Source organism: Natator depressus, chromosome 5, assembly GCF_965152275.1.
Source record: "Natator depressus isolate rNatDep1 chromosome 5, rNatDep2.hap1, whole genome shotgun sequence".
Lineage (NCBI taxonomy): Eukaryota > Metazoa > Chordata > Testudines > Cheloniidae > Natator > Natator depressus.
Window position 1 is genome coordinate 54958888 of NC_134238.1, and position 16096 is coordinate 54974983.

General features: G+C 43.5%; 1 protein-coding gene across 2 annotated transcripts in view; it reads left to right on the plus strand.

Annotated features, from left to right (window-relative positions):
- RASA1 (RAS p21 protein activator 1) overlaps nucleotides 1-16096 on the plus strand; it is a 125968-nt gene that overhangs the window by 35061 nt on the left and 74811 nt on the right. For both annotated transcript variants that reach the window (XM_074952822.1, XM_074952824.1), the window contains exons 3-6: nucleotides 1548-1687; nucleotides 4798-4864; nucleotides 9604-9721; nucleotides 15346-15377. In XM_074952822.1, coding sequence (XP_074808923.1) covers nucleotides 1548-1687; nucleotides 4798-4864; nucleotides 9604-9721; nucleotides 15346-15377 — 357 coding nt within the window. The remainder of the gene's footprint in view (nucleotides 1-1547; nucleotides 1688-4797; nucleotides 4865-9603; nucleotides 9722-15345; nucleotides 15378-16096) is intronic.

Sequence of the window (16096 nt, forward strand, 5' to 3'; positions counted from 1 at the left end):
GCAGCTCTTGCAATGACAAAGAGAGCAGTGCACTTTGGTAGCTATTCTACTGTGCAACTGGCCGCAGAGTGCTTTGGGAAGGGTTTGTAATGCTTCATAGGGCAGGTACAGCATCACATGATGCAGGTTTCTCAATCCCATTGCCAGCTGCTTTTCAGCTAAAGTGTGTGTGGGGAGAGTGTGTGACAGCGAACGAACGTGTGGGAGGGAGGGGGAGGAGACAGACAGTGTGTGGGGGGAGAGTAAGTGTGTCCACATGTTATCTCATAAATTTAGACACCTGCAGGAAGCAACCAGTCCTGAGACAGGGAGACCCTAACCTCCCTGGCTTTGCACAGCACAGACTCTCTCTTGCTGTCACACACACACACACACACACACACACACACACACACACACACACACACACACACACACACACACACACACACACACACACACACACACACACACACACACACACACACACACACACACACACACACACACGCGCCTGCCTGCCTGCCTGCCTCTGTTCATATTATGGGAGGCAGAGCATTCCACATTAATGATTTGCTTTGTGTCCCAGAGCCAAGCAGCATAGCACACCCCAGCTGTCAGAATGGAGCTTTGAAAGGGGAAGGGTGCATGCCTGCAGGGCTGCTGAGCTCAAAACACGGAGCAGAGAGGCACTCAAGGCATTGTGGGACACCTCCGGAGGTCAGTTACAGTGATAAAAGCAATCAAGGCATTTACAGTGGCACTAGAGCATTAAAGCCTCAGTGCAAAAAGCCTTATGACTCTCGTTGGGGTGGTTCTATTACAGTGCTGCAACTGAGGAGTTTTGGCGCAAAAAGTGGCTTGTCAGTGTAGACGTCAGCACAAAAACTTTCGAGTGTAGACCAGGCCTAAATCATTAAAAATTAGGTATTCAGTCCTCTGCAGGTGTATGATCAACAGTTAAAGCTCTTTCATGTTAATGAAATATTTTGACATGTTTGTCAAAATTAGCCTTTGTTGGAAACCTAGTTGCAATTCTGAGTTTTCATTTTATAGGAAAAGCACCTATTAGATCATCTGATCCAGCTCTGTGATTTAATCTTGCTCTTTAAAACACACATTCTAGGACAGTATTTTTACCTCTTTTAGTTTTAAATGTTAAGAGTAAAGGAGCTTTCCTCCTTGCTTAGTAACTTAATATTTTTCATAGTCAGAAAACTCTTCTTGACGTTCATCTTAAATTTTCCTGTTTCATCCCTTTATTCCTAGCTTATTACCTCCCTGTTTTGACCCTAAACAAGTCATCTTTTTTTTCCCCCCAAACTTCAAGTATTTGTAAGCTATTATGCCCCTGCTCTGTCGCTCCTGCTTAGAAGTTACTTTGTCAAGGCATATATATATTTAGTGTGAAGGAATGCATTTTGTTAGGTATATGCTTTGAAAATAGTTTGCTTTCAAAAGCAAATACTCTGAAAAATCAGTACTGTAGCTTCTATAAGTTATCTATGCACATTTATAGAGAGAAATATCTTTTTTTTGTATTACCGTTAGTGTTTCTTTCCTAACAGGATTATTGCCATGTGTGGAGATTATTACATTGGTGGACGACGATTTTCTTCACTTTCAGACCTAATAGGTTATTACAGTCACGTGTCTTGTTTGCTTAAGGGGGAAAAATTGCTTTTCCCTGTAGCACCTCCTGAGGCAAGTAATAACTTCCTAACAGTAACATGTTTTTTCTTTATTATTTTCTTTTTAATAAAACATTGTTTGATCTGTTATTATTTTATAGTGTGATAGGAAAAATGTAGCAAGTTTCTTCTAGTTTTATGATCACTTTTCCCCTTCACAGCAAAATATATAAGGATTTATACATTATATAGATGCATTTTTTGCTGGTGCAAATGCCAAATATTACATATATCTTATATTGTAATTTAAAAATACAACAAAAACCTTTAGGCATTCACATATTATGTAGATATCCAAACACTATAGTGATGAGTATGGTATGAAACCCAATATAGACCCAGAAGAAATTATAAGAAAACATACAGTTTATGGAGGTAAGACGATTAAAGAAGTAGAAAGAGGTAAGAAGCACCATTAGAATGTAACTATTGTGACAGAGTTCCTCCTCTGCCTTGGTGGGTCCTGCGCTTATTGGCGGATTTTCTTGCCTCAGAGGTTCACTGCAGCCCTCAGTTTGGCCACTTTTGTGGCTCAAATCTGCCGTTCACTCAGATAACCTCATCACTGGCCAGCATGGGGAAAGGAAGAACAACAATCCCCACAGTCTCTGCTGATCTACCTAGTGCATCGGGGAACAGGCCAGAGACCTTCCCCTCTGGTGGAACCCACAGTCCAGTTCAACTCTTCCGGTATCAAGTAGGGAGTTGGAGGGATGGGAGGAACCCGGGCCCGCCCTCTACTCTGGGTTCCAGCCCAGGGTCCTATGGATTGCAGCTGTCTACAGTGGCTCCTGTAACAGCTGCGTGACAGCAACAACTCCCTGGGCTACTTCCCCAGGGCCTCCTCCCAACATCATCTTTATTCTCACCACAGGACCTTCCTCCTGATGTCTGATAATGCTTGTACTTCTCAGTCTTCCAGTAGTATGCCTTCTCACTCTCAGCTTCTTGCGCCTCTTGTTCCCAGCTCCTCGCACGCACACCAGAAACTGAAGTGAGCTCCTTTTTAAACCCAGATGCCCTGTTTAGCCTGCCTTAATTGATTCTAGCAGCTTCTTGATTGGCTGCAGGTGTTCTAATCAGCCTGTTTGCCTTAATTGTTTCCAGAAAGTTCCTGATTGTTCTGGAACCTTCCCTGTCACCTTACCCAGGGAAAAGGGACCTACTTAACCTGGGGCTAATATATCTGCCTTCTATCACTCTCCTGTAACTCCGATACGACCAGCAACTCCTTTATCTCCATTGGAGAGGTCTTCCGCGAGACCTCTCTGGGCTGCCCGTCTTCTACCAGGACCTCCTCCAGACCTGGAAACTGCTTTCAATGACCAGGTCCATGGTGGCCACCAAGGGGGCAGATCTCCTCGCGGAGCCCCTGCTACACAATCCCCAACTCCGCATGCAGGTAGCGGAGTCCCCCTCTGTGCGCCAGAGGTTGGTCCTGGCAGAAGTCACAAGAGTCGGAGATCTCCTGGACTATGACTGGGGAGACTGGCTGGATCCCCTGACGCTCACTCAGCGCCTGGGGCTCTCCAGACCTCGTACTCCCCGGCACGTACTTCAGGAGGTGAGGGCTGCTTTGCCGCCCACTGCTCGGGTTTACCTCGACCGGGTCCTGCACGAGGGCACGCCCCACCCACCCTCCACCTCAGGCCCGCCGGACCTTTTCATCAGACCCCTACCCCATGGACCCAGCCGACTCCCCTGCCCCTTCACCGTGAGCCGGCTGCACGAGCTGCAGCTGGTCTGCTTCCAGACTGCTCCAAGGAGCCATCTATACATGCTCGTGCTCCACACCCTTCACGTCCTCACCCTCACGTCCCTCCCCGATACAAAATGGCGGGACCTCCTACCACCTCTGGAGGGTGAGGAGCCCTGGTGGGCCAGCCTATATTCCGCCTTGGTCCCGAGGTCCACCGGGGATATCAGTTGGCGGTTCCTTCATGGAGCCGTGAGCACGAGCGTGTACTTGGCGCGGTTCACCCCTATCCGAGACACCTGCCCCTTTTGCGGTGTGATGGAAACCCTGGCACACACATATTTGGAGTGTGCCAGGCTGCAGCCCCTATTCTGGCTCCTCACAATACTTTATTACATTTTTGGTTGCACTTTTCCCCTCACCTTCTTATTTATACACTCCCTATCTGTGGCCCCACAAAGTCACGGGATCTCCTGGTCAGCCTCCTCCTGGCCCTAGCTAAAATGGCCATCTATAAAACCAGAGTGAGGAGGTTGGCCGATGGAGTTTCCTGTGACTGTGAGACCTATTTCCGGTCCTCCGTCCGTTCACGTATCCGGGCAGAGTTCCTCTGGGTGGCGTCCACTGACTCCCTTGACGCCTTTGAGGAGCAGTGGGCGCTGTCCAGGGTTCTCTGCTCGGTGTCCCCATCCGGTTCCCTTCGTTTGACCCTTTGACCACACTCCTGTCCCTGTTATTTCATTAGTTGTCCCCCGTAATCATTTGGTGTCCAGGTCCTGTGGATCCCCCTCTTAGGCTGGGGGGGATCCTTTAGCACTGGGCGGGCTTTTCCTACCCAATTCCTGGATTCCAGTAGGATCACTCTCCTGTAGCCATCTGGCCTGACCCTGTCACACTATCTTAATATGAAATATTGGATTAAATAGAATGGCAACATTTCAGAGTATCCAGTCTACAGCTAAAGAATTGAGCTCTCTGAAAATTGGGTTCCTTTGCAGTGTCTCAGAAGTAGGGCACTCAAAATCACTAGTCTGTTTTGAAAATCTTGGCCTGAAAAAAAACCTCTCTAAAAGGCACAACTTAGGTGGAGAGCCCACCCTGCTATAAGCAGAGGATATGTGGAGAGGATGTAATCCAAACTTATCTCTTTTCGGGATAAATGGCAATTTGTACTAATTAAAATGTCCCAATTCTAACATACAGCATTTTGGGACATTCCAGGGCTAGAATCAAATTGGAAATCTCCTGAGCTAATGGTGTACATCACCTATGTCTAACCCTGATCAGTCTTGAGCTATTATAACTTAAATGTTAGGGGTATTTACTAAGTATTGCGAGTTCTGTACCTCAAGCTAGCAGAAATGTTGGGGGGAAATTCTACTTAGGGGAGAGCAAGAATTAAACATTTTTCCCCTCCTAAATTGTAGCCAGTGGAAGACAGAAGGAGAGTTCGAGCCATTCTGCCATACACTAAAGTGCCAGACACAGATGAAATAAGGTATGTCTTATTAAAGGATCAGAAGCAGTTAAGATATTCTAGAGCATTTTTCAGTACTAATGAATGCAAATCATTTTCATTTACATCTGTCTTCCCATTCCTAGATGTCAAAATTAGATTTCTTAAGAGCTTATTTATCTGTTGTAGAAGCAGCAGCATTCTGTTTTGAGTTCATATGTATTAATGTTTACCAAATAAACATGTTAATTATAAGGGGAGCAATTAGGTTTTTTTTTAGTTCTCTGTTCACTGTAACTCTCTGAAACTTTCAATTTACAAGTTTAATTTCTCTAGGCTTGGTCTTCACCCAAACAGGTGTGTGTGTACACTTTTTTTTTAAATATAAAATTGAGCAAGAGCAATTAAGTTGTTCGGGAGGAGGAGGGTGGTGGTGGTAGCTGAAATCAGTGACGAATAAGGCTATGTCTACACTAGCACTGTTGTGGGTCGGGGTGTGAAAAAAAAAAAACCCTGACGGACAGATGTTACATTGACAGGTAGACAGAAGCGCCAGTGTGGACAGCGCTATGATTGTGGGAGTTGCTCTCCCGCTGACATAGCTATCACTGTGCATTGGGTATGGTTTGATTATGCTGATTGGAGATCTCTCTCCCGTCAGCATAGAATGGCTACACAGAAAACCTTACAGCTGTGCCGCTGTAAGGTCTCTAGTGTAGACTAGCCTAATTTTGAACAGGACATTGAAAGGCTGAAGTAGCCACTAAATGGACCCTGATGTTTGGTGGTAATCACTGTTAGAGACACTTTCGGGTTGTCATTTGGGACTGTGACTTACGATGCATACTGCATTGAGACTCTGGCTGTTGCTATCTGTGATATCTGGAAAAAGGTTTCATGAATATCGGAATAAAGTGTATGAGAGCTGGAGTTAAAATTTGAGTGGGTTCATCAGTGGAGTGAGTTTCCAATGCAGGTCATATTAATCCAGTCTGGCCACCTTAGAGCACCTTATGAGAGTTGTCTTTTTGAGAGAGCTTTCTTATCACAACCAGATTTTGATAGACAGAGGAGGAAACCTATAATTGTATCTAGAAAGTAGAACTTCCTCTACCAGGTAAGGAGGATAATAGAAAATTCCATGAAGTCCACTAGTGACCTTGCCATGCAGATCCAATTTACATGGGAAACTTTTGGGTGATAAGAGCTATAGAAATGCTAAGACTCTTCCTTTAGAAAGGCATGCTGAGGAGAAACTTCAGAGGCAAGAGCTTCTACTCCAGGACTCAGCATAGGCGACATTGCCTTGGCTATGTCTTCACTGCAGAGTTGAGACTCATTTATTGAGGGCTTGTCTACACTGGCACTTTACAGCACTGCAACTTTCTCACTCAGGGGTGTGAAAAAACACCCCCCTGAGTGCAGCAAGTTTCAATGCTGTAAAGTGCCAGTGTAGACAGTGCACCAGCTCTGGGAGCCATGCCCCTTGTCAAGGTGGTTTTTTTAGAGTGCTGGGAGAGGGTGTTACTGGGTTACAGATTGTTGTAGTAATCCATAAATCCAGTGTCTTTTTTTAAGACTTTTAGAGCCTAGGAAAGTTACAAATTTAAGCTTGCAAGCTTGTTTTTTGAAGGTGTTTTGCAGGTTTCCTTTGAGGATTGGGACTGAAAGTTCAGATAGCAAGTGATTGTTTTGTGAAAAGGGTTTGTCCGTGGGTGATATGGTGTGTTTGTCTTCTATAATTTTTCTGTGTGAGTTCATTAGAGAATAGTGATTGTCTTGTTTCAGCCAGATAATTGTTATTGGGTCGTTTGGTGCACTGGATGAGGTGCACCACATGTTGTGCTAGGCATCTGTAGGACTCCTGGATCTTAAAAGGTGTGTTGTGAGAGGTATTGATCATCCTAGCAATGAAGATATGCCTTCAGGTTTTGCATCTTTTGTTCTGGAAGGGTCTGGTGCTGCTTTGGGTTAGTGGGTCCTGGTCTGTGGGGAGCTTGCCTCTGATGATGAGCTTGGCAAGGTTGTGGGGGGTTGTTCGAAGGCCAGAAGAGGGGGTTCAGGTCAGATTTCTTTCAGGATGTAGTCCCCAATGAGTACAGGTTTGAACTGTTTCGTGATGCCCTCTGTGGGGTAGTAGGTGACAAGTAGGATTATGTGATCTGAGGTTTTTTCCCCCCATATTGAAGCAGGTATTTGAGATGCGATTCACTTCCCTGATGGAGCGTTCTCTTTCGGTGAAGGAATTTTTAAGTGTGTTAAATTGTGTATCCTGGACTTTCTCCTTGGAGCCAATTCTGTGGTATCTGAGCGTCTGGTTGTAGATAACTGATTTCTTGGTTTGTTTGGGTGATTACTGGATCTGTGAAGGTAGTGTGGTGATCCATGGGCTTTTGGTATATAGTTGTCTGTATAGTTCCATTGTTGAAGCTGACAGTGGTGGGCAGGAAGTTGATGCTGGTGTGGGAGTGTTCTAGAGAGAGTTCGGTGGATGGATGGTGGTTGTTGAACTGTGAGGGTGTGTGGGTCATTTGTCCAGAGGATGAAATTATCACCAACATATCTCAGATATATCATTGGTTTCATGGTGCATTAGTTGAAAAATTTTTCCTCGAGGTGGCTCATGAAGAGGTTGACATGTTGGGGAGCCATCCTAGTACCCCTGGCTGTTCCCATAACTTGGACAAAGTATTTATTTTTTAATATAACAGTGGTACAGGTGAGGAGAAAATGGATGAGCTTAGTGATGTTTGGGGTAAGTATCTGTGTGATGTCCATTGTCTTGTAAATGTTTGAGGCAGGCAGTGATGCAGTCATTGTGAGGGTTATTGGTGTACAGGGAGGTGGCAAGGATATTAGTCTGAGGGAGGTTGTTAATATTGGTTAGTTTCTGGAGGAAGTCCATTCTATCCTGGAGGAAGCTGGCCCTTTTTGTCGTTAGTGATTTGATTCTGGTTTCTGATTCCTGATATTCCTTCAGTAAGAGTGCCATGGCCAGATATGATGGGTCTGCCTGGGTTCCCTTGTTTGTGTATCTCGGAAAGCATGTAGAAGGTCCCTGGGGTGGGTTTGAGATAAAGTTGTATGGTTTCCCTTGTAGTTGTTTGGAGAAGGATTTGATGACATCTTTTAATTCTTGGGTGAAATGTGCTGTGAGGTCTTTTTTGAGTTCTTTATAGTAGGTGGTGTTGGAGAGTTTTCAGTTGGCCTTGTTAATGTAGTCATTACAGTTGAGAACTACGATGGGACCCCCTTTGTCTGCTGGTTTGATCACTAGCTTCTTGTGGTTGGATTTCAGGAATTGTAATAGCTATCCTCTTGTCAGTGGGGACATTGTGGTGGATATGTTTAAGGATTTTACAGTATTTTTTTCCTCCTGAAGCAATAAATGCAATGATCAAGTGTGTGGAGGGGTGTCCAGTCAGATAATTCTTTTATCTTATGACTGTTGGTGGGAATGAGGTAGCTGTGGGTGGTGTTGTGAAAGAAGTTTTTGAAGTGGAGTTGGCAAAAGAATTCTTCAAGTTCTGTACATGTTAGTATGGTATCACGGAGTAGTGGGGCAGAAGTTCACATGGTGGGTCTTGATGTTGTGGCTTCTTCCAGAAGTGGTGTTCAGTGGATTGTAGAGTTATTGTTCTTCGTTCCACTTCTTTTTTTTGTTTTGGAGGCTGTCTTTAGGTTTCTTTGATAGATTTTTTTTTTTTTTTTTTTGGTGGTTTCTTGCATGATCTCCAGGTAGGTTTCCTGCTTTTTTTCTTTTCAATACGTGGGAGTATGTGATGATTTCATGTTTGAGGTGGTCCCTTCTGGAGGATGTGAGGTGCAGGAGATGGTTCCTTAGTGTTTTTTAAGTCCTCCTGCAGAGCTCTTCGTCATACTTGGAATTGTATGTAGTGGTCAGAGGATTATAGATGGTGAGCCCTTTGGGGATAATGTTTTGTTTCTTGGCATTTTCTCAGGAAGTAGATGTTGGTTTAAGTTTTGCTTCCTTTTGTTTCATGTTGTGGAGTTTCAATTTCAGATGTCAAAATTTGTTATCTTCCATTGCTGTTCGCAGTGTTGTAGCCATTTTTTCCCCAGGCTATTGGAGAGACAAGGTGAGTTAGGGCAGTTCTTGAGTTATAACTTGAATTAACTGTAGTAAAAACAAGCTTTCAAGCACACTCTAACCTATATTATATTCCTGACAAGGTCCATGTACCATCATGATCCTGTGGTAATTACAGTATTCTGCACCATTTTGAAGGGCTTTAACACCTGCATTTATAGTGACTAAAAGGCCTGCTTTCATGTAAGGGTCCCAAAACCTCTCCCTTCATACATAGGGTTACAATGTTGTTAAATTAGGTAAAATCATTATTTTCTTTTATAAATATGATACTGATATATATACATACTTGTTTGTCCTTGATTTTTCTTATTTTTATTTGGGATTTGATTTGACTGGATATTGTCTCTTTAACATTGATTGTAATATGGTGCTAGCGTTTGCATAATTCAGTAGAACATTAAAGGTGTCTCTAGAAATTAACGAGTATTAGAAATCCAAATAAATCTAATGTGTCAGTATCTAACAGGTGCTTATTTCATGATGTGTAAACCGATTGACTTGTGATACGCTCTTGGGATAGCAAATAGAGTGTTTTTTATGCTTCCGCCATCTTTAAAGTTTTGAAAATTTTACTTTGTTTGAGTTATGTTCAATTTATTATCCTCACCAAAAATATTGCACCTTGATTGCAGTCCTAAATTAATAGTCTTACTGTAGCTTTTTTCAGTTTCCTTAAAGGAGACATGTTTATTGTCCATAATGAATTGGAAGATGGTTGGATGTGGGTTACAAATCTACGGACAGATGAACAAGGCCTTATTGTAGAAGACCTGGTAGAAGAAGTGGTAAGTGTTATCTACTTAAATCAGTTCTAAACCTTAAGATTCTTTAAGTATTAATACACAAGAGCCACAATATCTAGTCTAACTGCCAAGCTTCATACGGTGGTGTATTTTCAGTTTTCTTTTCAAATGTAATAATCAGATCTCCCATTTATCAACATATATAGTAACTCCTCAAGCCTAATTTCTGAAATTGAAAATAACGAAGGCCAAACCAGTTCTTGGCAAATAAGTTTATTCTAATTTTTTTACAGATGAATGGCATTGTGACTTTGCTCATAGGCAGTTCTCTAAACCAGTGGTTTTCAAACTTTTTTTCTGGTGACCCAGTTGAAGAAAATTGTTGATGTCCGCGACCCAGTGGAGCTGGGGATGAGGGGTTTGGGGTGTGGGAGGGGCTCAGGGCTGGGGCAGAGAGTTGGGGTGCAGGGGGGTGTGCTGTGGGGTGGGGCCAGGAATGAGGGTTCAGGGTGTGGGAGGGGGCTCTGGGTTGGGGCAGAGGGTGGGGGTGCAGGAGCGGGTCAGGGCTCTGGGCTGGGGGTGCAGGCTCTGGGATGGTGCTGGGGATGAGGTGTTTGGGGTGCAAGAAGGGGCTCCAAGTTGGGGGTGGGGCTCAGGCTGAGGTAAGGGATTGGGGTGCAGGGTTGGAGCATGGGCTTACCTCTGGCGGCTCCTGGACAGCGGTGCAGTCGGGGTGCAGAGAGAGGCTTCCTAGGTGGAGGCGCACAAGCGGCTCTGCGTGGCTGTTGCCCGCAGGCGTCGCCGCCTCTTCCTCCCCCCCACCAGCTCCCATTGGCTGGTTCCTGGCCAGTGGGAGTGCAGAGCCGGTGCTCGGGGCATGGGCAGCGCGCGGAGCCCCCTGGGCCCCCTGCCTACGAGCTGGACTTGCTGCTGGCCACTTCCGGGGTACAGCACCGTGTCAGAACAGATAGGGACTAGCCTGGGCACACCGCCGACGGGATTTTAATGGCCCAGTTGGCGGTGCTGACCAGAGCCGTTGCGACCCAGTGCCTTCCATTCCACCCACAGTTTGAAAATCGCTGCTCTAAACCCAGCTGTTCCTACAATAGAAGAGACCCTGCCATTCATTGTAACTATTTTGTGGGGCTTCCTGAAGCGCCACAATACCTTCCATTTTTGTAGTGAAGTATCCAAATTGATTAAGTTTATATGTACAAAGGCTCCCCCTCATGAGAGTTCCATTCAGAACAGGGGATGGGACAAGAGGGCATATCAAGTTGTTTGTTAAAGCTCCCTGATTCATCATCAGCCATGCTGGCCCCAGCATTAATTAGGGCAGTCAAGTGACCCTGAGACACCTTATGTCAGGGGAGAATTGTTTTGATGGAGCTTTCCTGTGGACCACCCTTGGCTTGGTTCTTCAAGCCACCACTACTCTGCATGTCTCTTCGCTGGGACTTGGGGGAAGCGTCACTGCCTCTGCCAGCTGTACACTAGCAGGTAGCTGCTTGCTATCTGAGAACGCAAAGTGAATGGACAGTATTGGAGAATCTGGGCTCTGGCCTTTTGTTTGTAGGGTACAAGATCAATCCACCTCATGACAGTAATAATTGAAAATTACCATTTCAGTTTTCTTTTTGGTCCCATATGAAGGGATTTTGTTACTCTAGTTCATTTTTGAGTGGACAAGTCTCTGCTTCACCAAAACTGCCATCACCCAAGAATTGGTGCCAGCTAGCCCACTACAGTGTGTAAAGAATAAATAAGCATGGGCACTGAACTAATCTCTCACTTTTGGAAGTAACATAAACAGGTCATGTTTGATGCATAGCATCAGTGTGGTGTGAAGAACTGTGTACTGCTCTTGCTGCTATACTTTTTCATGAATAAGTACAGTAGACTAATTTAGTCCTCAGAACTGTCAATCCACACCATTCACAAGCATTAAATCAACACACACCCAGTCTAATTGAGAAGGACAATTGAATTCCCTTGTACAACATTGTCTGAGGAGAAGCTATTTATAACATAGTGCAAAAGATTGGACAACATGTCGCAGCTTAATGATACTGTGTAGATAACTGGTGGAGCACATCATCTAATTTGAGGACTCTGACAGTTTGCAATATGTTAGCCCATCCTGCAATGTTTCTTACTCTCCCAGGGTGGATGCACTATGCACAGTATTATTATCTGCTGTACCTACTGTATTAATATATGTAGTTTTTAGCTGTCTATTTCAAATCCTATGCCCAGTCTGCATTAAAAGGCATGGATTAAAACCAGAAGGCATGACTGTGATCATCTAGTCTGACCTCCTGCATAACACAGGCCATAGAATCTCTCTGAAATAATTCCTGTTTAAACTAGAGCATATCTTTTAGAAAAAAATCCAGACTTGTATTAAAAATTGTCGGTGATGGTGAATCCACCATTGTCCTTGGTAAACCCTTTCACTGGTTAGGGTTACCATCACTATTAAAAATATGCATCTTATTTCCAGCCTGAATTTGACTAGCTTCAACTTCTAGCCATTAAATCTTATTAAACAAATATCTGCTAGATTGAAGAGCCCTCTACTATCAAATTTCTGTCCTCCCTGAAGATACTTAGACTGATCAAATTACCCCTTAACCTTATTGCTGATAAACTAAATCGATTGTGTTCCTTGAGTCTTTCACTGTAAGGCATGTTTTCCAATCCTCGAATCAGTCTTGTGGCTCTTTACTGAACCCTCTCCAGTTTTTCAACATCTTTTTTGAATTGTGGCCATTAGAACTGGACACAGTGTTCCACTGGAGGTCTCACCAGAGCAAACACTAGAGGTAACAGAATGTCTCTACTCTTACTTGATAGTCCCCATCCAAAGATCACATTAGCCATTTTGACCACAGGATCGCATCGGGAACTCATGTTCAGCGAATTCGTCGGCATGACCTCCAAGTTTTTTTCAGAGACACTGCTTTCCAGGATAGTCTCCCATGCTGTATGTGTGGTCTACATTCTATGCAGATGTATATTTTACATTTAGATGTATTAAAATTAATATTGTTTGCTTGTACCCGGCTTACTAAGTGAGCCAGATAACTCTGTATCAGTGAACTGTACTCTTCATTGTTTACCACTCTCCCAGTCTATGTCGTCTGCAAACTTAATCAGTAATGATTTTGTTTTCTTTCAGGTCATTGATTAATATAAAATAGTTAAATTGCATAGGACCAAGAACTAATCACTATGGCACCCAGCTAGAAATGTACCTGCTTGATGAGTCTCCAGTCTAAAATTACAGTTTGAAACCAGTCAGACTGTTTTTAATCCATTCAATGTATGCCATAATTGTTTTTTATGGTGGTCTAGTTTCTTAATCAAAATGTTGTGTGGTACCAGCTCAGATGTCTTACAGAAGTCTAAATATATAACATCAATAGTATTAACTTTATCAACCAAATTTGAAATCTCATCAAAAGAAGATCTCCAGTTCACTTGACAGGATGTATTTTCCATAAACCCATGTTGATTGGCATTTACTATATTACTCTTCTTTGGTACTTATTATCAGCTGCTCCATAATCTGTCCTATAATGAATGTTAGGCTGATAGGCCTATAATTACCTGAGTTTGTCCTTCTTAAATATTGGCACAACATCAGCTTTATTCCAGTCTTCTAGAACTTCCCTCGTGTTCTAAGGCTGATCGAAAATCAACATTAGCAATCCAGTGAGCTCCTTAGGCAGCTCTTCTGAAACTCTTGGATGCAAGTTATCTGGACTTGCCGATTATAAAATGTTTAACTTTAGTAGCTGCTGTTTAATATCCTCCTGAGTTACTGTTGGAATTGTTTCTTCATCATCATCATCATCTCCTCTCATGACTGTATCATCCCTTTTCCCCCAAATAAGGGACAAAAGTATGTATCGAACACTTCTGCCTTTTCTGCATTATTATTTACCATTCTACTATTTGCACCTAGTGCTGGACCAGTACCATTGTTAGGATGCTTTTTGTTCCCAATATACTAAAAAAACCTCATTATTGTCCCTAACTCTGCTGGTCATACATTTCTCCTTATGTCCCTTCGCTTCCTTTATCAGTTTTCTACAAATGCTAGCTTGTGGTTTTTTATTTATTATAGTCAACTTCTCCATGCTTCCATCTGTTATATATTGTTTTTCATTGCACTTTCTCCTGTAAGCTAGGTTGTTTTTTTAACCCATTTGATGCCTTCTGTCTCGATTGTGGCTTTTTGGGCAGCTAGTAAAATGTTTCTAAATGATTCCTAATTATCCTTCACATTTTCTGTTAATATTCTCTCTCCTAGCTGATTTGGCTCATAATTTTTTTTCAGCTTTGTGAAACCGGTCCTTCTAAAGCAGGGGTGGGCAAACTACGGCCTGCCAGACATTTTAAGACGACCCCTGAGTTCCCTCTGGGAAGCGGGGTCTGAGGCTTGCCCTGTTCAGGCTCTCTGGCTGGGGCGCAGGGTCCAGGGCCGCTCCATGCGGCTCCTGGAAGCCACGGCATGGCTCCCCTCCGGTGCTCCAATGGGAGCTGCAGGGGCGGTGCCTGCAGACGGGACAGCGTGCAGAGCTGCCTGGCCACGCCTCCACGTAGGAGCTGGAGAAGGGACATGCCGCTGTTTCCAGGAGCCACTTGAGGTAAGTGCCACCCGGAGCCTGCACCCCTGCCCCTCTCCCCGCACCCCTGCCCCTCTCCCCATGCCCCTGCCCCAGCCCTGATCTCCCTCCCGCCTTCTGAACCCCTTGATCCCAGCCTGGAGCACCATCCTGCACCCCAAACCCCTGATCCCCAGAGCCCGCATCCCCAGGCGGAGCCTGCATCCCTTCCCCTGCCCCAGCCTGGAGTCCCCTCCCACACCGTGAACTCCTCATTTTTGGCCCCACCCCAAAGCCCGCACCCCCTCCTGCACCCCAGCCCCGATTTTCTGAGCATTTATGGCCCACCATACAATTTCTATTCCCAGATGTGGCCCTCAGGCCAAAACGTTTGCCCACCCCTGTTCTAAAGCGACACGCGTATGTATCTATATGTATATATTGCTGATTTATACTTTATTGTTTGCACAGAATAAATGTGATGAAGTCATGTTTGCTTGTACCAAAGCTACCACTAATTTTGAGTTCTGGAAACCATTAATATTGTTTCACCACACTGGGACATAGGGGGTTTATATCAGTGTAGCTTAATACATATCTATGTAAGCTGCACTGGTGTAAACCCCACTTAATTCTAATATAGCTCATCTATGGGGATTTGGTAAGGGGTTTGTGCTAGTGTAACTTGATCAGTGTAATTACAATGAGGCGAATTTCCTTCATGTAAACAGGGATTTGGGAAAGAAGCAAGAAAAAAAAAATCTTTTGATAATTGTAAGAAACGTAGCCCTCAATTTTTTTTTTTTTAAAGTGTGCTTTTGGCATATGCTTTCCCTTCCCAAAGAGGATAGGGATGCATCAAATAGTAAGCCTCTTTCATAGAATTATGTAATAAGCCCTTTAGTTCAAAAATATCATTTCTTGAATATAAATGAATTATTTTTTAGCATTATTGACTTCTACAGAAAAGCTAAAAACTTAGAAAATAGACTGCATATCACTGATTATGTGAACTGTTGCATCATGCACTTACTGTGTTAATTTTCTCATTAGGGACGTGAAGAAGACCCACATGAAGGCAAAATGTAAGGTTTTTGTTTGTTCTTAAAGAAAAACAAATATTGTGGACTAAACTATTTGTAAATTTCAGCTATGAAGTTATCTGCCTTTGAAAAGGAGAATCTAACTGTTCTTTCTGGCCTCATGTTTTCCCTCTACTAATAGCTAAGGTTGATACTCTTCTCTGTCTAGCGGGCTTCTACATTGGTCTTTTGTGCTACTTATGCATAGTGTCAATAGGTTTTCGTGATGGATAAGTCTTGTATGAGCCCTGTGGATATCGGTGAATTTCACCCAGAATATGCAACATGGGTTACTGTTTGAATATAGAAATTGATGTACTAGAGCTGACCTCTTGTAAAACCAATCTAACTCCAAAATCTTTTAGTTTTGGAGAGAGAATATTACCATCACTAGAAGAATTAAAGTTCTGAATTCACTGATCTGGTTCTTTAATCACCAATATATTGGTATTGGTGATCTCCTCCTTTATTAGCCTCCCGTAATGATGAGATTTTAACATTGTAGCACTCAAGTTTCTCATTGAAATTGCTTCATCTATTAACAATTATATCTGAAAATCCCAAAATGTAAAGTCATCAATATGTATTTTTTTTTAAGAAGCATGAAAATCAAGGAATCATAACATACAGGATTTGGTGACCAGAAAGTGGCATCTGTCATTTGTAGAACCACTTGCAATGAAAAAAGATGAGTGGCAACTAAGTATTTCAGCTGAATTTTC